The 21,139-nt window shown below is 40.2% G+C and overlaps 1 protein-coding gene across 1 annotated transcript in view; it reads right to left on the bottom strand.

Annotated features, from left to right (window-relative positions):
- Positions 1-21,139, bottom strand: part of LOC105438949 — a 36,013-nt gene that overhangs the window by 12,439 nt on the left and 2,435 nt on the right. Inside the window, exons 2-9 of the mRNA XM_030995047.1 lie at positions 17,311-17,487; positions 16,051-16,830; positions 15,310-15,470; positions 14,623-14,888; positions 11,765-13,347; positions 9,633-9,788; positions 1,902-2,069; positions 9-149 (exon numbers count right to left, since the gene is read on the bottom strand). Coding sequence (XP_030850907.1) covers positions 9-149; positions 1,902-2,069; positions 9,633-9,788; positions 11,765-13,347; positions 14,623-14,888; positions 15,310-15,470; positions 16,051-16,830; positions 17,311-17,487 — 3,432 coding nt within the window. The remainder of the gene's footprint in view (positions 1-8; positions 150-1,901; positions 2,070-9,632; positions 9,789-11,764; positions 13,348-14,622; positions 14,889-15,309; positions 15,471-16,050; positions 16,831-17,310; positions 17,488-21,139) is intronic.

The following is a 21,139-nucleotide window of genomic DNA, read 5'->3' as shown; positions in this document are numbered from 1 at the left end:
GATGACGCTGTTGAGTAGAAGTCATCGTGACACTGACCGCGGAGTCTCAGGTCCTTCAGATGAGTCATCTTACAGATGAACTGAGCGAGATCACGTGATGCAGAGGGACGTTCATAGAGATCATCAGAGCCGATGAGAAGAGTCTCAATCTGTTATGATAGCAACATTATGTTAAATGGATACTAATAACAACCAAATAAACTATATTCAAGAATCAAGAATTTGTTTTAAATTGTAATAATATCGCTGCCACAATAATAAAATAAAAAATCTTAACACAATAACGTTAATTTTGTTTATGATATACAAGTCTTAACACCTGAAACTATTACTAATTTCAGTAGTTCCTGGATTCTTTTGAGACCAAGGTAATGACGTTTATTCATAACTGATAGATAATGACAGAGGGGATCAATAGGTTTTAGATTGACCCAATCGGTACTCTGGGTATTACGGATAAAAGTAATGGTAATATTTTCTAGATCATATGGACCTGTTGATTGAGGGATTAGTGGGTAAATATGAATAAAGGACTTGGCTCGTGATCATAAGTCTTACAGAAGAAAAGAGAATAAAACAAACGGCAGAGCAGTCACAAACCAGTCCTCAACCACTCTACTCTACATGGAAACGTGTGCTGTTAATCGAGGGTAAATCAGAACACCCTGATTATGTTATTGACGACATTATGTGGTGGATCCATGATTGTAAGAGAAGAGGGGATTTTATCCCCCGGTCATATGATCCGGTAATTTTACTGACCCTATATACCATTAAACGTCAGAATAAGTTAGGGCTGGTGGATGGGAAGGGGGTGATCCATATACTGGATGCCAAGTATTAATCTGTTATAATAGTTACATTGTGTTAGATACACAATTGCTGACATTGCACTATTTAAATTTTGTTACACCTTACGTCATGATACAGTACCCATCCTCATTAATTTACATAAGCAATACATTATTCTGACATCTGATTTAAATAGTAATTTGAAAAATTAATTTTACATAGCAGAAAAGTGTGAAAACAAATATACATAGATCACCTTGCAATATCCAAAGGGTTTCAGAAATAATACAAACGGGAATGAAGAGATTCGATTGTTCATATTGCAGGTTTTTAAATTTAAATATTTAGTCTCATCAGTATTCACAATTGAAATAGCTGTCTCACCATTAGCAATTCCGTAGCACTTCGAATTGTCATATGACATGTATATTATGCACTTTTAATCTAATAATTTTCATTCTGTTTTTATATTATGACAGAAAGTTTACTTTTATCATCCACTTTCAGAAACGATCAATTTTTCGTACCAGCTCTTAACGTTGTACCAATAGGGAGAGTAAAATTGTACACTTGCGTTAGCAACAAGCAGAATTGACAAAAGACTTAACTCCGTTTCGTCGACAAACAGTCATGCATGACGTCTTTCATCTAAGGCTGATTGTCAATGAAACGGAGTCAAGTCTTTTGTCAATTCTGCTTGTTGCTACGGCAGGAAGCCAGTGAAAACGAATTCGTTTGATAAAATTATGGAAATGCAAGCACTACTTTAAACAAACAGAACTTTGTCATTCCTTGCTCATTTTTTTTCTGATTGAGGTGTCATATGAAAGGGCAGTAACTCACTTTTCTAGAAATGTGATTTTCCCTTTGAAATTCAGATACCGTCCGCCGAATGACTTTTTGGTTTCCTCTCTTCAAATTCATTTGAATCACTCATGCGTGAAATATAATAATATTAATTATATATGTGACCAAGTTATGATAAAACATCGATAATTACCGGTTTCGTTTTTTCTGGGACGCACTGTATAGGAAAAAGTACACCTCTAGTATATCCAAAACATGTAGTGATTTGTTGAGAGCCCTGAAATATACGATCAAATCAATACCTTTGCGGATAATGGCATCGATGAAGATGTTGAGAAGAAGTCATCGTGAAACTGACCGCGGAGTGTCAGGTCCTTCAGATGAGCTATCTTACAGATGAACTGAGCGAGATCACGTGATGCAGAGGGACGTTCACTGAGATCAGCAGAGTAGATCTTAAGAGTCTCAATCTGTTATGATAGCAACATTATGTTGAATGAATACTAATAACAACCAAATAAAACTTATTCGAGAATAAACAATTCATTGCAAATTATATTAATATCGTTGCCGTAGTGAAAACTCTTAACACAATATCGTTTATTTTGTTTTAGATGTACAAGTCTTGACACCTGCAATTAAAACTAATTTCAATAGTGCATGGCTTCTTTTGAGACCGATTCAATGGTGTTTATTCATAACTGATAGATAATGACAGAGGTGATTAGTTTGTTTTTGATTGATCCCATCGAGACTGTAGGCATTGCGGATAAAGTAAATGATAATACTTTCTAGATCATATTGACCTGTTGACTGAGGGAGTAGTGGGTAAATATGAATGAAGGACTTGGCTCATATCATCTAAATTCTAACAGAAAAAAAAAAGAAGTCAACGCAAATCGTATATCATCCCCTCGCTGGGTACAATTTCCTTAATTGAGCAATTTTTGCATATTTAATGGCTGTGACCTTTGAGCTTTGACGTATGTATACTCCGAAATCGAAAGGACGTGCGGCAGCTTTACTACATGTATATCGCCTCCGACTTCGTCGACGAGGGGTTTTATAAAACAAGGGCGCGTTCATGCTTCACTTTTTCTGCCCAGAATCAGGCATCTGTTACGCGTTTAGTTTAAAACACTGTTGCGTTCATGCTTACTTTTGTAGAATCACCGAAAAACGGCGATCACGATCGCCGATCGTAAACTCACAAAAAGATGCGTTTACAATTTGTAAACGCGTTTAAATGGGGTCAACGCACTGACCTCTAGTGGGTCTACGCATGGACCATGGTCTACATAGCATGCGCATTTCAAGGTTGCGAATCCAGCTGCTAGGCCAATTAAGGCCACCAAGGGAGAATTGCCTGGAGAAGTGAGCATGAACAGTACACCGTGGAGCTAGATTACGATGAGCGTTTACGACGAGCGTTACAAATCGCTCATTCTACCTTCAAAATCAAGCATGAACGCGCCCCAAGAAGGCATAACGGTCACAAACCAGTCCTCAACCACTCTACTCTACATGGAAAACGTGTGCTTTTAATCGAGGAAAAATCAGAACACCCTAAATATGTTATCGACAACATTAAAGTGGTGGATCCATGATTGTAAGAGAAGAGGAGATTTCATCCCACGTCCATATGATCCGGTAATTTCACTGATCCTACTGCATGTAAACGTCGGAATGAGTGAGGGGGGCCTGGGGGTTGGTCCAGGGGTTTCTCTAAAGGGTTGGTGTTGGATGCGACACCCGGCCCCCCCCCCCACATGTCAGGATATTATCTGTAAAATTAAGCTGTCGTCGGGGGAAAAGAGAAAAGGAGGGGGAGGAAGAGAAAAGGAGGAGGGAAAAGAGAGAGAAAAGGAAAGAAAAAATGAAAAAAAGAAAAAGGAAAAGAAAGGAAAGAGAAGAGAAGAAAGAAAGAGAAAAAAGAAAAGATGGAGGAGAGGAAAGAGAGGGAAAAAAAAGAAGAAGAAAAGGAAAGAAGAAAAAAAGAGAAAAAGGAAACAAAAGAAACGGGGGATGAAAGAGAGGAGAGAGAGGGGGAGGTAAGAGACTGCGAAGGGAGGAGTGGGAGTAAAAGAGGTAGGAGGGTTGTTGGGTGTAATTGTCTCGACGAGGGAGCAAGAAAGGCACGCATAAATATGTTGCTGTGTCGGGTCAGCTGTGTCGGTATTCTTGCTCGATCCTTGTGTACAGGGGCGTCTCCAAAGGGGGTGTGGGGGTGCGACACACCCCCCCCCCCCCAAACTGTCAGGATATTGTCGGTAAAATAGCGCTGCCGTCGGGAAAAAAGAGAAAAAGGGGGAGGGGAAAAAGAGAGGGAAAGGGAAAGAAAAAAAAGAAAAGGAAAGAAAAGGAAAAGAAAAGAAAGAAAGGGAAGAAAGGAAAAAAAGGAAAAGAAAGGAAAAGGAAGGAAAGAAAAGATATGAAAAAGAGAAAAAAGAAAAGAGGGAGGAGAGGAAAGAAACGAAAAGAAAGAAAATGAAAAATAGAAGAAAAGGGAAACAAAAGAAACGGGGGATGAAAGAGAGGAGAGAGGGGAGGTAAAAGCCTGAGAGAGGAGGAGTGGGAGTGGGAGTAAAAGAGAGAGGGGGTTGTTGGGTGGAGTCGTCTCGTCGAGGGAGCAAGAAAGACACGGGTAAATACGTTGCTGTGTCGGGTCAGCTGTGTCGGTATTCTTGCTCGATCCTCGTGTACTATATAAATGCAGAAGTTTGAAGTCGGTGAGATGTATTGTCGGTCGGCCGACAAGTTTTTTCCCCTACGAACTGTGACTTTTTATCCTCTGTGACGACTTCGAGAGTGACTACAACTACTATACTTTTTTCTCGAAGTTTCACTTTCCTATAATATCAGCTAAAGAAATCAGAGGTTTAAAATTTTCTGGAAAACTAAATTCAAACTAGGATTAAGAGTCAACAACGGTACGACGGATCGTCTTCCTTTCTCTATATTTTGATGAAACGCAAAAAACTTCCGCGCTTCGCGCGGGAGGTGAAAACTTCATTTAGACGAGTCGAGAGCGGTATACAACGAATCATCTTCTTCCTCTAATAAATTAAGGAAACGTCTAAGCTTCCACGATTCGCGCGATAGGGGAAAACTGAATTCAGGCAAAATAGGGCATATTAAGAGTCGAAAACGGTACAACGAATCGTCTGCTTTCTCTAATAAATTAAGGGAACGTCAAAGCTTCCGCGCTTCGCGCGAGAGGTGGGGGGGGGGGGAACTGAATTAGATAAATAGGGCTTAATAATAGTCGAAAACGGTGCAACGAATCTTCTTCTTTCTATAATAATTAAATCAAACGTCTAAGCTTTTCACGCGGGAGGGGGAAACTTCATTCAGACAAGGATTAAGATTAGACCGCGGTTCAACGAATCGTCTACTTTCTCTAATAATTTAATGGAACGTCAAAACTTCCGCGCTTCGGGCAGGAGATGGAGAACTGAATTCAGGTGAGGATTAAGACTTGAGAACAGTACACTGAATCGTCTGCTTTTTCTCATAATTTAATGAAACGTCAAAGCTTCTGCGGGGAGGGGGAGAAACTGTATTCAGACAAGGATTAATAGTCGAGAACGGTACAGCAAATCGTCTTCTTTTTATAAAATTTAATGAAACGTCAAAGCTTTCGCGTATCGCGCGAGGGGGGGGTGACTTCTTTCAGACAAGCAGGCACGTAGCCAGAGTTTGATATTTTTGGGGGCACATACATGTAATCGATCGAGATTTTTTTTTTAAAGGGTCTAAAAAAGTTCAACCGATCTTGGAATTTTTTGGGGGACACGTGCCCCCCCCCCCCCCCCCCCCCCCCGTGGCTACGTGCCTGCAGACAAGGATTAACAGTCGGGAGGCCTATTACCCACCCCTTCTTATGAGCGCGCTTCGTTTGCTCACTACCGCCCCTCCCTTAAATAAGATCCTAGCTCCGCGCCTGCATTAATATATATATAGCTATGATGCTGACTAAGTTGAACGAAATAATTCGTATATTTATGTCGTCGAGGAAAATGACCATTGCGCTTACGCAGATACTATAGATAGTTTTTTTAAGAATTTCCGAATTGAGTATTAAGGGGGATAATGTATTCCATATAATGGGACCAACGAACCGAGTTGAACTGTCTCTTAACGGGATGGTTGGGTTGTGAACTACTTAGAACAAGTTGCGAACTAGTAAGAATGGTTTGGACTGCTTGGAAATGTCAAATTTACCCGATCTGAACTTGATATGAACTGACTGTGGACGGGGTACAGACAAGTTGTATTGTGGACTGTTGATGAACAAACTAGGATCGTATTATAGACATTAGTCCAGTCCGAGCCCGTCCATGAAGTCCTTAAAAAGATCGTAAACAGTTGATATTACGTTCAGCTCCGTTCACACACAGTTTGAGCCCGTTTAGCAACATTAATTTTTAGAGAACGTAGTGAGAACTAGTTTGGTGCGATGGGGCCTTCAAAGTCTGACTATCCGATTAACGCGACAATTTCTTGCCTCACCTCTTTACCGTAATGAGCAATACATTTGTCCCTAATATGCATTTGATGAAAACAAATACACTGTCGCTCATAAAGGTGGAATTTTTTTTTTTATCCCAATTTACGGAATTATTTTTAAAAATAATTTAAAAATAATAGATCTAGATAATAGTATACATTCTCAGATTTTATTGAATAATAATTTGCCAATATGTGTTTTGCGTGACTGCTAAAGCATGTGGATGCTACTATGCTTATCAACTAGGGGACCTATGCCCTTAAGTCATAAATGACAGTAATGAGGATTAATGCCCCACAAAACGGCACTAATATAGCACTTCGACACGGTTTTGATCCTGGGGCCTCACAGTTACAAGGCCATTCCTTTGTCACTGAACCATGACTGTACGCAGCGGGGGCTAGGGTAGGGGGCAGTTTCCATCAATTAAAAAAAAAACAGAAAATGCAATAATTTTTCAATAATTTATTGCATTTTACCCCGGTACCCAACATAACAAATTCTTTTGTGTGCCCATGCCTTGAGCCATAATGCACGGCCGTCCAGAGGTTTTTTTTATGTTGGGGACCGGGGTAAAATGCAATAAATTATTGAAAATTTATTGCATTTTCTGTTTTTTATTTTATTTATGGAAACTGCCCCCTACCCTAGGCCCCCGCTGAGTACAGTCATGGTTCAGTGACAAAACAATGGCCTCGTAAATGTGAGGCCCCAGGATCAAAACCGTGTCGATGTCCTATATTAGTGCCCTTCTGTGGGGCATTAATCCTCATTACTGTCATTTATGACTTGAGGGCGTCTAGGTCCCCTAGTTAATAAGCATAGTAGCATACATAGCAGTCCCGCAAAACACACATTGGCAAATTATTATTCAATAAAATCTGAGAATGTATACTATTATCTAGATCTATTATTTTTAAATAATTTTTTTAATAATTCCATAAAGTGGGGTAAAACTAAAATATTCCACCTTGATGAGCGACAGTGTAATATAGCGCAAATCAATGAATTATGCAGTATTTTCAATTCAATGCATTTTTCAGAAGACTCTATATTCTTGTCTCTAAACATGTCTGGATTTTTGAAAACATTACAATGGAGAAATAACTTCCTTTATAAGATGTAAACATATTCAATTTATAACTATTACGTATTACATAGGAGTGTCATGGTCGAGTGGTTTAAAGCACTTGCTACTCTACACCCAGGTGTTAAAATGGGAACCCGGTAGGATGCGACCGTCATTGTTGGTCAAACAGTTTTGAGCGTTTAAAAAGCAGCGTGTCCACACACAAAACAATTAATCCCGAAACTCTATAACGAAACGTCGTATAAAGAATCATCGTATAAATTTCAGGGTGTCCACACACAAAAAACGTCGTATAAAGAAGCATCCTATAAATTCCAGGATGGCCTCACACAGACGAAAGTAATCCTGAAACTCTACAGCGAAATGTCGATAGGTGCGCAGTTTGCTACTGCGATCATGAAATGGAAGCTGAAATGAGAGGTCAGGTCTCCTTTCGCTGGAGGTCACGTTAAGCCCCGCCCAGTTATACCGTTCTAGTTCGACTAGTTATACTACTTACGTCCACACACAACACATTCCGTGATTAGGCGTGATTAGGCGTGATAAGTTATACGTCGTATAACGAAACGCATGTTTGGGCATTGTTTCGTTATACGACGTTTCGTTATACGACGTATAGTTAGTAAGCGACCACACACAATTTCATCGTATAACTATCCCGAAACGGTATAACTAATCACGCCTAATCACGGAAAAATGTGTGTGTGGACACGGGGAAGTATTTAATGCCTGGCTGGAATGCTCCCCAGGGAGTAGAGATTGTGTACACATTGGCCCGAATTCACAAAGGAGGTTTGTCGACAAACCTTAGTTTTCGTACGTCATGACGCGTTTTTACGCGTTTTTTACAAACCTGGTTTGTAAAAACGCGTCGAAACGCGTCATATGACGCACGAAAACCAAGGTTTGTCGACAGACCTCCTTTGTGAATTCGGGCCAGTGTGTGCGAGCAAGTAATGAATCATTTCAAAATGGTCAGACTAAACCTTTTTTAATGTAGAAACCTTTTATAATTGTTTATTATTATGAAATTGTTGATTTTGAATTATGATAATTGTATGCATTAAAACAGATATTTTAGAACTATTACCATGATTTCTACAACCAAACACAACCATTCTTTCCCAAGGAAGAATTATCTGTCTCCACTACTCATAAACTGCTGATATATATTGGGAAGATTTCATTTTATTTTTGAGCGTCTATTACAAAAAATTAGTATGCATTCTCAAGTATTTTTTTTGTTGTAATGAATTTCTAACATTGATTTGAAAACGAATAATAACAATTTGATATCAATTCACATATCCCTGTTATGAAGAGATTAATGTTAATCTCTATTCGCAATTCCACCGATTCGTGAATGATAGCACATGTTAGTGAAATGCACATCTAATTGTTATGTCACATCTGACGGGTATATCCAAGTATGACGAACATGGTATCAAAATGTGCGTAAGACCTGAGAGAAGAGGCATGAAAGGACAATGCGAAATGCAAAGCGGTTACGACATAACGGAAATGACGATAGAGGGCGTCCCAGCCCCCGTATACATTAAGGCCCGAATTCACAAAGGAGGTTTTACGACAAACCGAGGTTTATGTACGTCATATCAGGGGCGGCGATTTCTGTTCATGACCGGGGGGGACGAAATGCGAAATTTTTTACACGGATGTTATGCGAGGGAGCGTAGCGACCGAGCGAGAATTTTTTTGCAACTTTACTAGTCTAAATGCTGCACTCTTCGGTCCTCCGGAGCCTAAAAGTGTGTTGCAGTCATTATTCAGTATATGCTATACAATTTTTGGTGCACTTTTTCAAATTTTCCGGGGGGGAAGATCCCCCCCTAAAAAAATTGAGGGGGGACGTGTCCCCCCGTCCCCCCGGGATCGCCGCCCCTGCGTCATATGACGCGTTTTGACGCGTTTTTTACAAACCTGGTTTGTAAATAACAAAAGGAGGTTTGTCGAAACAAACGGAGGTTTGTCGACAAACCTCCTTTGTGAATTCGGGCCTAAGTGTTCATTTGATATGATTCACATGTTATGACCTTTGTGGTAATTTATTTGTGATAAAACCTAGTTAAAATAATTTGAGATTGGGTCATTGAAATAATTATAAATACCCTAAACAGATATTTTGACAACAAAACCAAATACATTGTGATGGGGTAGGTAAAACAACGTCTCCACCCCATCGGAATTTCAGAGAGAGAAATATATTTGTTATTGTTGTTGAATATTTTTATTTGTTTTTTACATGCGTGCCATAGACGTTTAAACATTTAAATTTGTTTTTCTATATTAAACAAATTTCTGTTTCCCAGTATTTTCCTAAATTATTTCAATCCTGACTGAATTTGGCATTCATTTTTTTAAAGAATGATGTACCAAATAAACGACAACGTGGATGATACAAAGATTTATACTGACCTTGGAATCGACTGCTTTATTTCCAAGCACCGAGTAGAAGACATCATGCATAGTACTATCGATCTCCACAGATCTCAGTGATCGTGATGAGCAGATGAATTCAGCCAGGTCCTCTGAAGCCGTCCGTCCACATGGCTTCTCAATACTCAGGTCATCCTGCAATGAACATGTACACAAATAATATTGTGAGGCTAGAAACATAAACCATCAACATAATACTATATTATCCTGATTAATCACCTGCTTTGATAATGATTTTGTAATAAGTTTGTTTTCTTCTTCAATTTTCAGTTTGGTTCTTATTATGTTTTTATAATCTATATGTATGAACGTCAAATAATATAATAATAACATTATGCATTTTAAAGGAATTTTTCTGATCCAATCAAAAATACAATTTTCTGGGTTCAGTACGCGTCTCATTATAATTCAAAGTAGCGTTTTATCATATTGGTTTATTTATTTATTTATTTATTCGGTCTTCTTTAAAATACAGGGTAGTCCTTTCAGAGCCACAAGGCCTGCTTTACAAAGGAGCCCTGTAGGCGAGTGACAAAGTAAATGGTAAAAATTACAACAACAAAAAATTAAAAACATATACACAATACATGATACACAGTTATTTACTACTAGATATAAAAAAAAAAAACAGAATACGTTTTAGTTTGAAAAAATCAACCTACATAAAATTCATGCTTGGATTTAAATGAGCCAAATAAAGCAAGGGAATATAATTATACAGTGTGTGTCAAAAAAAGTTGACACCTAGAAAATTGCTAATTGTTTTAAAAATCATCTATGAGCAGTAAATTAGTATACATATTATGAAAGAGTGTTTTATCCCGAATCATTTAGTTGTTAATGTGATGTTTGAATAAAACAATTGGGATTTGGATTTGGGTAATAATTCGGTCTTTGCAGATCCAAATAACATCCCTAACAAATTTAATCATGCCACACATATCAAATAAAGAATATCAAACAACATGTGTGTGGGTGTGTGTGACTTTGCCCTTTGCAAAAAGCATAGCAATACGTTTCATTCGATACATTCAATCCATTCTCTCATTCCGCTAATCCCAACATAATACATACTGTAGGCATCACTCTGGCGCAAGTCCAATTTTGCACTCTCGCAAGCAATGCCTCCTGTTTATCCAAGCGTGAACACATTCCACACAAAAATGATACCAAATGATTTGGGATAAAACACTCTTTCATAAGATGTATAATAATTTACTGTTCATAGATGATGTTTGAAATAATTAGCAATTTTTTAGGTGTAAACTTTTTGTTTGACTCACACGGTATTTATGAATTAAACGAAACAAGTTTACTTAAATTGATATACTTGCACTGGTACGATAAAATCAAACAAAATTTAAAACACACTAAAAGATAAGAAAATTTCAAATCAGACTGAAGAGTTTAAATAAAAGTGTGGCTAAAAAGAAAACGGCAGATTAAAGTGGATTGCACAAAAGAAAGTATAAGCACACAATGGATAGTTTTACGAGACTAAAATATATTTATACAATCAAACAAGCAAAAGAACAAACACAATGTGTCAAACGAAAGACAGTCTAAGCACACAGTGGTCAGCTTAACGTTTGAATAGTAAACACGTGAAAATCCTATTGGGATTCGTGATAATAAAAGCGTTATATTATTAAACAAGGTTTTATTGCATATACATTCAAGACGGGTTGTACTGCAGTAACAATAAATCAGAACTCGTATTTACAGAATAAAGTCCTAATGATAATTAATCCTTGTTAATAGTAATTTTTTGAATATGATGATCCGACTTGTATCCATGCCAGATCCATAGAAGTTGCTTTAATTTAAACATGCTCCTGATTTAAATAAAATGTATTCTATCAAGCGTTCGGGTGAATTTGGGTGACGAGAGTTTGTAAAGTATGCATTGCCTTATTAGTGCGTGTCGGGGTTCAAAGCATCGTTAGTATACACAGTATAATTACAGTCCTGTGTTCAAACCAAACGACGTCATCCTTTTAAAGTCTGAGAGAATGAAATTCAAATCAAATAGAAACTCTATCACTCAAAAAAGATCAAACAAAGATGAAATGTATACGTTGCTACAATTCGACGTTGAATATTTTCCTTACCACTTCACGATGGTTCATGATGAAAGTATGCCCTGATATTGTGTGTGCCTTCATCCTTGTGGTGATCTTCAGTGTCTTTCTGGACGTAGTCGATAGATGATCCGCCACGGCTTTGGCCACTTCTTGGTCTTGGCTCTCGTATGCTACATCTACGATGAAGTCATCACGAATAAGGCCGTGTGGGCGCTCTTTGTTCGACGCCATGAGACGAGATACGATATCCAAGCCGACCCCCTTCTGCTGGGCCGAGGTGAAGTACAGTAGGTACCGGTATTCCACTGCGTTCAGTATGATATTCGCTATCAACCTGTCATACTCATTACGGTTTGAGTTGTAAAGAGATGCAAGATACATTCCTGATAGATACTCCTGGAAGAGCTTATGGGGAAACTGCACCGATTGGACCACTGAATTCGGATTATTTCTCCTATCTCGCCTCGGAAGAATTTTCTTCTCTCTGGTGAGTACACCAACTTTACAACCTACATCGATGGACTCTGGATAGCACTGAAACTCTTCTTCTGTGAATACTAACCGTCTCTCGAGAAGTCCCTGGAAGGCAATGCGGCCGATGTGAATCAGGTGTGGACGAATATCTGAACAATAATCCCCTAATTTGCCTTCAACAATACCTGAAGATGGAATGTGCTTTGATAGGTGATGATCAACCAAAAAGTCAATCATCTGATTGAAGAGCTGGGAAAATGTTTGCAGCTTGGACATTGCCTCTCGGCGCTCTCCATCAAACTCTTTCCACATGATACACAGCATGGTTGTGTATATGGGGTATGGAGCCATGTTCTCTCTGATCACATCGTTGTTCGATATGAATCGGTTCAGATCTTCAGAGGAAGCTGCGTCTGGATGAAAGAACTTGGTGATGTAAGAAGAGAGGTTTTCAGCAGAGAACCCTTCTACAGCAATGAAAGCAAACACCTTTCTGAGATCGGCATTCTTCCTAATCTCATCTGATCTCCATTGTCTCGATGTGATTAGTACTGTCCCTGACTTGAACAGATGATTAAGAGTGATCAGGGCGATTTGCTGATTGCTGTCAAGATCGACAGCAAACTCATCTAGGCCGTCCAAGACAAGAAAGACGTCTTTCGGATTCGAGAGGATGTGCTTGTCTAGCTGTTTGGCTGTGACGGGATTGTTGTCAGAAAGATACGACTTCACTATCTCTCCAACAGTCCTGCCCTCTGTCTTGCGAAGGAGGATGACAAGAACCAGTTTGAAATCTTGGTAACCTTTCCCGTGGATCCAATCCCAAGCGATCTTGGCGCAAAAAGTGGTCTTCCCTACACCACCTTCACCTTCTACCAACAAGCGTTTGGGAAAGCTTCCGTTGACCTTGGTCCTGAGGAGGTTGTCGTAAAGAAGCGGTGTCTTGACTTTGGTACCTTTGTCTTCTTCCATCAACGTTAGATTGGTGAATATACGTTTAAATTCAAGAACAAGTTCGCTGTTCAGTGGATCGGCTTGAATCTGACATAGATGAATTACCAAATAGTGTTTGACCTCTTCAGCAACCTGTTGGATTTCCTCCTCTGTCATGGACGGTATGTGATCACCAACCTGACCTGTGATGAGAATGGTGAAGAACGTTGTCTTTAGAATGACTAGAAAAATATGACCAGTGTTTAATATCACACAACATCAGTACAAGCATCAGCAGCAACAACAACAACGGGGGGAAATTTTGTAGCACAGTATCGTATCATCAGAATAATTAACTTAAAAGGATTAATTAGGTCAATGCTAGAATGTCAATCCCTTTGGTCTTAAAGTGAGGTTTGGAGCAATCTTATCCTGCGCAAAGTGTCATATACAATGTGCATGATCTTGTACGTTTCATAACTAAACAAGTTATAACGATTGTCTTCTTTTAAAGGTACGCTCCTGGTTTGGTAGGCATACCATTCATCACGTTGCCTGTGTACGCATGTATATTCCCCGTGTCCACACACACAATTTTCATCGTTTAGCTATCCCGTGTGTGTACGCTTACTAGCGATATGTCGTATTTGAAACGTCGTATAACGGAACGCGGGTCTGGGCATCGTTTTGAACTAGAACTCGATGAATAATCACGGGCTGGGCTTAACGTGACCGCACTCAAAAGGAGACATGACCTCAAATTTCCGCTTCCGTTTCACGACCGCAGTAGCTAACCCCCTGTCCACACACAACATTTTCCGTGATTATGCGTGATTAGCTATTCCGTTTCGCGATAGTGATACCGTTTTGCGATAGTTTTACGATGGAAATTGTGTGTGTGGACGCTCACTAACGATACGTCATATAACGAAACTAGTCAAACGAAACGCAGGTTTGGGCATCGTTTCGAACTAATCACGCCTAATCACGGAAGGTGTTGTGTGTGGACGGAACTAGTGTAACTAGTGTAACTAACTGGGCGGGGCTTAACGTGACCTCGAGCGAAAGGAGACCAGACCTCTCATTTCCGCTACCATTTCATGATCGCAGTAGCAAACTGCGCACCTATACGACATTTCGCTGTAGGGTTTCAGGATAACTTTCTTCTGTGTGTGGACATCCTGGAATTTATACGATGATTATTTATACGACGTTTCTTGTGTGTGGACACTCTGAAATGTATACGATGATTCTTTATACGACGTTTCGTTATAGAGTTTCGGGATAAATTGTTTTGTATGTGGACACGCTGTAACTGCGCACATATACCAAGTTTCGCTGTATAGAGTTTCGGATACTTGTTCTTGTGTGTGTGGACGCCCGGTTCGCTATACGATGATTCTTTATACGACGTTTCTTTATAGAGTTTCGGGGAAATTCTTTTTGTGTGTGGACGCGCTGTATGTGTAATACTGTACCTTTCTGTACGCTATCAGCAAGCTGCACCAGCTTAATGCTTTGTAACGTAACCACCAACGTCTCCCTCGCCTCGCTTTCACGTACTCTCTTCCGCCATTCGTAAAGCATCTTATAGGTGGCATACAGAGTATTGCCCATCTGATCTTTCTCAAACCGACTTAATTCAGCCTCAGTGAATCCTAAAGCTAGTCCGACCTTCCTGAAATCTGATGGATCCATACTGTCAGCAAGGAGATATAGTTCGAGGTCGGTCAGGTTCCCAAGTCTAAATCATTAGACAAAAGAAAGAAGAAAAAGCATACACAGCTTACATATATTTGTAAGGTTTTATAATCAAAGGTCTTTCCTTTGATTATCATCTCGAGTGAATACCCTTGTTTGGATTGCAATAAAATATTACATAGAATGCAAGCACTCCAAAAAATTGCAAAATATGAACCTGTTAACATAACGGAAATACGCGAAACTTGGTTTAATTCCAATTATTATTTTTTACCAACAAACTCTTTAGCCCGTATTCTGCCGAAATTCAGACCTCACGGTGGGTTAAAGCTTTAGTTTATAATCGGGTTTAGAATGGAAATAAGTCTGAAGTTTAATGAAGTTTATCTTTAAACGTGATCTCCTATCAAGGGTCGGGCCAATTAACAGAATAAGGACCAAAGTCGCTCTTTCATTGTGCTTACTTATCATTCGGGCCAGGGTTTTGTTCTACATCCCCGGATCTCATTAGAAGTATGTTGGTCATGTCTGGACAGTCATTCCCTTTAATTGCATCTGCTTCACCACTGGTTGTCCCTGATCCGAGGACCGGATAGATCTGGAATTCATGATACTCCGTTACTTCCTAAGGATGAAGAGAAAATTACGAATAGATGACACAATTTTAACTCTGAAAACTATCTACATGTCATACTGAGATAACATTATTGTGCCACAATGTCATTCTGGCGGGGATGTTTATATCAATGGTTTCTAGTTTATTCTTAAATCCATAATAGGACAATGATTAGCGCAGGCAGATGATAGAAGGGTGTACATGTAGCCATTGGACAAGGTGCATGGACGATTCATGATATTCTGTTACTTATGGACAAAAGACATTATTTGAAGGAAAAAAGGAGAATCACGGGAGTATAAGAATTCTGTGAAAGGGTTAAGGGAAATTTAACCACTATTTACGGTTGCCACAAACTTCAAAATTATACTTTTCACAGCAAAATCAAATAAGCTGTCCTTTATAATACATCTTTGTTAGCTCCAATTTTCCTAGTTACATGTTTTGGTTAAAACCCCGTTTACAAAAAGAATTGTTTTATACAGTTTTTATTTCGATTTAAAGTTCGCATGTTTTTCTCACTGTTTTTGTTTTCTTTCTTTGTTTTCATGTGAGTAGTGAGGTTCTAGGAAATGCATATTAATCATACCATGATAGATGATGTGTTTTGGTCGGTATTTCTCGTTATATTTAGCCTGTGTTTAGGTGATAGGTCCTCTATCCCAGACGGTGCAGAGTCAGTTTCCTCCTTGTCTCGATTGATACGATCTGTCTCACCATGAACGTATGCAGGTACATGTGAGTGCGACTCTGATGTGCCAACTTCAGGTTTGTCAGTTTTTCCTATTTGGGCGGATTTCGGGGTGTATTCATGTGACATGAGATTAATGGCTTTGTCTTTATTATCCAATTCGTCTTCTACACAGGGTTGGGGAACTGGAATTGTCACGTCAGTGGAATCAGGGACAGGGTTGGTCTCTTTTTCAATTGAAGAACCACTGTGTTGAGCACATGAAGACTCAGAGTGAGAGACATCGTTATGACCGGGATTATTTACATCGCATGTGGATCCACTCTCCTTGACAGTATCACACTTTGGGCTGTCAGATTGTGAGAGAGTCGGTGAGCTTGCGTTACCTTTGCCATTGTTGACGTCACGTGAAGGCCCTGTTTGAGCAGAAGATGCAGACTGACGGGCCGTGTTGCTTGGAGATCTATTCGCACCGGGAGAAGAGCCAGTGCGAGATGAGATGTTACACTCCGGATTGTTGTTTTCTTTAGGTGGCTCAGCATTCTTGTGTTTTTTAATTAAGTTGTGGAGTTTCCTCCAAAAGTAGTGGTAGTCATATTCTTTCCTCCGACGGTGCATAAACGTGCCAATCCTGACACGCCATTCACCAAGAGACACAGGCATGGTGACATCAGGGTACTGTGTTATTCAAGAGGGAAAAAAAAGATTAATGCAGAGTTAGTTCATGAGACGGGCAACATGACTTTGTAGAAGAAAATAGTGCCAAATCTTCAGAAGATCCAGGACAGTCTCACTCCTGACTTAACTCCACCTGATCCTGTCACGTCAGCATCCCTCGAGACGATTCAACCTACCACCTCCGATGAGATACAATCACTGCTTCATAGATTGCCAGCTAAGTCGTGTAAACTAGACCCTGTCTATACTGTTCTCGTTAAGGATTGCTCCTCTTCATTTGCATCTGTTATCTCACAGATTGTCAACTTAAGTATTGTTCAAGCATGCGTACCTTCTGTTCTTAAAACGGCACACATTCTTCCTTTACTGAAGAAACCCAATCTTGATTCTGAATTACTAAGTAATTACCGTCCAGTTTCTAATCTCCCGTTTTTATTTAAAATACTTGAGAGGGTGGTGTTCTCTAGGTTAAATGATTACTGTCTCGATAATGACCTCCTTGACCCATTTCAATCTGCATACCGTCCCCACCACAGTGTAGAAACCCTCCTTGTTAATGTATCCAATTTTATACTCCAGGAGATGGATGGCGGAAAAGTAACTGCTATGGTACTCCTTGATTTGTCTTCCGCCTTTGACACTGTTAACCACACTGTTCTGGTGAATACCCTCATGTCACTCGGTATTAAAGGTCAAGCCCTGGAATGGTTTAAATCATACCTGTCATGCCATTCTCAAGCTGTCTTGATAAACGGCTACCTTTCAGATTTTGTACCACTTACATGCGGAGTTCCACAAGGCTCTGTGGGCGGGCCCACGCTTTTTTCGTTATATTTAACGGGTTTGAAGAGTATTTTTCATCGCCATTCTCTCTCTTATCATGTTTATGCTGATGATATTCAAATATATACTTCTTTCAAACCCAATCAGAGCAATGCAGCCAGCGCTATCCATAACATTGAGACTTGTGTACAAGATGTTCATAATTGGTTAAACTCACATTCACTGAAATTAAATCTCGCCAAATGCGAATTTATAATGTATGGTTCTGAGACTCAGTTAGAGAAGATTTCTTCCATCACTTCAATTACTCTTGCTGGACATGAAATTACCCTATCTAATGTATGTCGCAACCTTGGTGTGTTTCTCGACTCAAACATGAAAATGTCTACTCAAATTCAATATGTCTCAAAATCAGTACGTTATCAGTTACGCAATTTGGGTTTTATTCGTAAATATCTTAACCGTGGTGCCACCGAGAAAATTACTCATGCTTTGATTTCTTCTCGCTTGGATTTTGGTAATGGCCTTTTGTTTAGTTCGCCTCACAACCTACTCGCAAAATTACAAAGATTACAGAATGCTGCTGCTCGTGTCGTGACCCTGTCCAACAAGTACAGTCACATCACACCAGTCCTCAAATCACTCCATTGGTTGCCCGTAGAAAAACGTGTTGTTTTCAAGATTATTTTGCTATTATTTCACTGTATACATGGCTCTGCTCCGCAGTATAACATCGGCTTGATTAAGCATTACTTTCCTTCTAGACAGCTACGTTCTCAAAACTCTGGCTTACTTGTTACTCCTAGGGTTAAAACAAAGTGGGGGGAACGAACCTTCGCTCATGCTGGGCCTTCGTTATGGAATACTCTCCCTCAATGGGTTAAGAATAGCAGTTCTGCTGAGGTGTTAAAAAACAATCTTAAGAAATATCTGTTTAATTTAGCTTATAATTGATTACCATTACCTTTCATGTCTGTACCTTTCTTATCGCACTTTGTATAAATGTATCAAGTATGTATTTCATCTTTTGCACAAGCTGCGCCTTGAGCATTTGACTGTCAAGTGGATTTGGCGCCTTATAAATCATATGTATTATTATTATTAACATGCCATGTATGGAATATGTATTAATTTTAAATTACATAATATCTCATCTTTTGAAGTCAATTTAATGATGGTGCTTTATAATGCAAATTTACACAGCTCTAAATTATGTAATCGCCTCCAGACAAATATACCACCGGTTATGGTTATTTTAGATGTTTCTGGGGCCGGATGTAAGTCCAGGGTATCCATCCAAAAAGCTATATGGCAGACGCTGTATATTTTCGAATGCATTTTTTCAGACAAAGACAGAGTAAGACCGAGTTACAAAGGAAGATATTGTATACTGGAGAGTGGTATGTATTATGTGCCCGCGTTGTGCGCGTGTTGTGGTTGTGCGTGCAGTGGCGGATCCAGCCCCCCCCCCCCCCCCCCCCCCCGCCTGGGGGAAAAAGGGGAGGAAGGGGGCGGGGAACAAACAAAAAAGGAAAAAAAAGAAGGGAAAAAAAGGGGAAAGATTTTTTTTTGAAAAAAAGTGTTTGAAAAAAAGGTCCCCCCCCCCTCTCCCAAGCCACTGAACGAAATATCTGACGAAGTAATTTTTCCAATTTCCGGGGCCAAAAAAGAAAATGTGGAGAGAAAGGGAAAGAAAAAAAAGAGAAAGAAGAAAGGTAGGGGAGATCAGTTGCGATTTTTCCGCCAACAAAGTGTAGATCGGGGGGCGGGGCACTGGCGTACTGATCGGGGAGGGGGTTTATTTCTGATTCCATAACCGTTACGGTGGTTTACACATAATGCTGAAATGACATAATTTTCCGAGATTTTTCCTCATTTTTTAGTAAATTATACATTTGTATGCGTTTGTTGTAAAATGACAAATAGCCAGGCAAGAAATATGCTTCTTGAGATGCCTACATGTCAGGGCCCGCGGGACGGCGGGGACGGGGAGCTTCTAGCTCCCTCCCCCCCCCCCACACACACACACTTTTGACAAAGTATAGAAAGAAAAAGAGCAAGAAAGAAAGAATAGTTAACTGCCAGTGTCACAAAAAAATAAGGTATCAACAAATCCTCATCTGACCGTAATTAAACTCCTAAAACCCTTGAGCTTCGGGGGGCGGAGCCCGCTGGACCCCACGTCAATCAGTGTCCTGCTAGTGTCACAAATAAGGTATCAAAATATGTTCATCTGACCGTAATCAAATGCCTAAAACCCCTGAGATTCCGGGGTTCCCGCACCCTCGACACCACCAGGGCAATAAGGCGGACCCCTGGATTCTAATATGACGGTAATTTAATGCCTAAAACCCCTGAGCTTCTGGGGGCTCCACCCGCTGGACCTCACGTCAAGCAGTGTCTTGCCAGTGTCACAAATAAGGTATAAAAATATGTTCATCTGACCGTAACCAAATGCCTAAAACCCCTGAGATTCCGCGGTTTCCGCGCCCTCGACCCCACTAAGGCCCTAAGGCGGACCCCTGGATTCTAATATGACGGTAATAAATTTAATGCCTAAAACCCCTGAGCTTCTGGGGGCTCCGCCCGCTGGACCTCACGCCAATCAGTGTCCTGCCTGTGTCACAAATAAGGTATAAAAATTATGTTCATCTGACCGTAATCAAATGCCTAAAACCCCTGAGATTCCGGGGTTCCCGCACCCTCGACACCACCAGGGCAATAAGGCGGACCCCTGGATTCTAATATGACGGTAATTTAATGCCTAAAACCCCTGAGCTTCTGGGGGCTCCACCCGCTGGACCTCACGTCAAGCAGTGTCTTGCCAGTGTCACAAATAAGGTATAAAAATATGTTCATCTGACCGTAACCAAATGCCTAAAACCCCTGAGATTCCGCGGTTTCCGCGCCCTCGACCCCACTAAGGCCCTAAGGCGGACCCCTGGATTCTAATATGACGGTAATAAATTTAATGCCTAAAACCCCTGAGCTTCTGGGGGCTCCGCCCGCTGGACCTCACGCCAATCAGTGTCCTGCCTGTGTCACAAATAAGGTATAAAAATTATGTTCATCTGACCGTAATCAAACGCATAAAACCCCTGAGACTCAGGGGTTTCCGCACCCTCGACCCCATCAGGGCCCCTAACGCGGGCCCCTGAATGCTTATCTGACCGTTATTTATTGCCCTAATCCCCTGAGTTTCCGGGAGCGGACAAGGTATCAAAACATGTTCATCTGACCGCAAACGCGTAGCCATCGGGGCGGTGGCCCCCCCCCCCCAAAAAAAAAAAAAAAAAAAAAAAAAAAAAACACCGGCCAAAAAGGAGAGGAGAGAAGAAAAAAAAGAGGACGTAGGTAGAAAAAGGAGCAGACAAAAAACATTTTTGAAATTCAGACAAGGATTAAGAGTCGAGAACGGTACAACGAACCGTCTTCTTTCTCCAATGATTTAATGAAACGTAAAAGCTGCCGCGCAGGAGGGGGGAGGAGAGACCGAATTCAGACAAGAATTAAGAGTCGAGAATGG

This window comes from Strongylocentrotus purpuratus, unplaced genomic scaffold (assembly GCF_000002235.5).
Source record: "Strongylocentrotus purpuratus isolate Spur 01 unplaced genomic scaffold, Spur_5.0 spur5_scaffold_21, whole genome shotgun sequence".
In the NCBI taxonomy this organism is placed as follows: domain Eukaryota; kingdom Metazoa; phylum Echinodermata; class Echinoidea; order Camarodonta; family Strongylocentrotidae; genus Strongylocentrotus; species Strongylocentrotus purpuratus.
The sequence above is the reverse complement of the archived record's forward strand: the minus strand, read 5'-3'. Positions and strand labels throughout refer to the sequence as shown.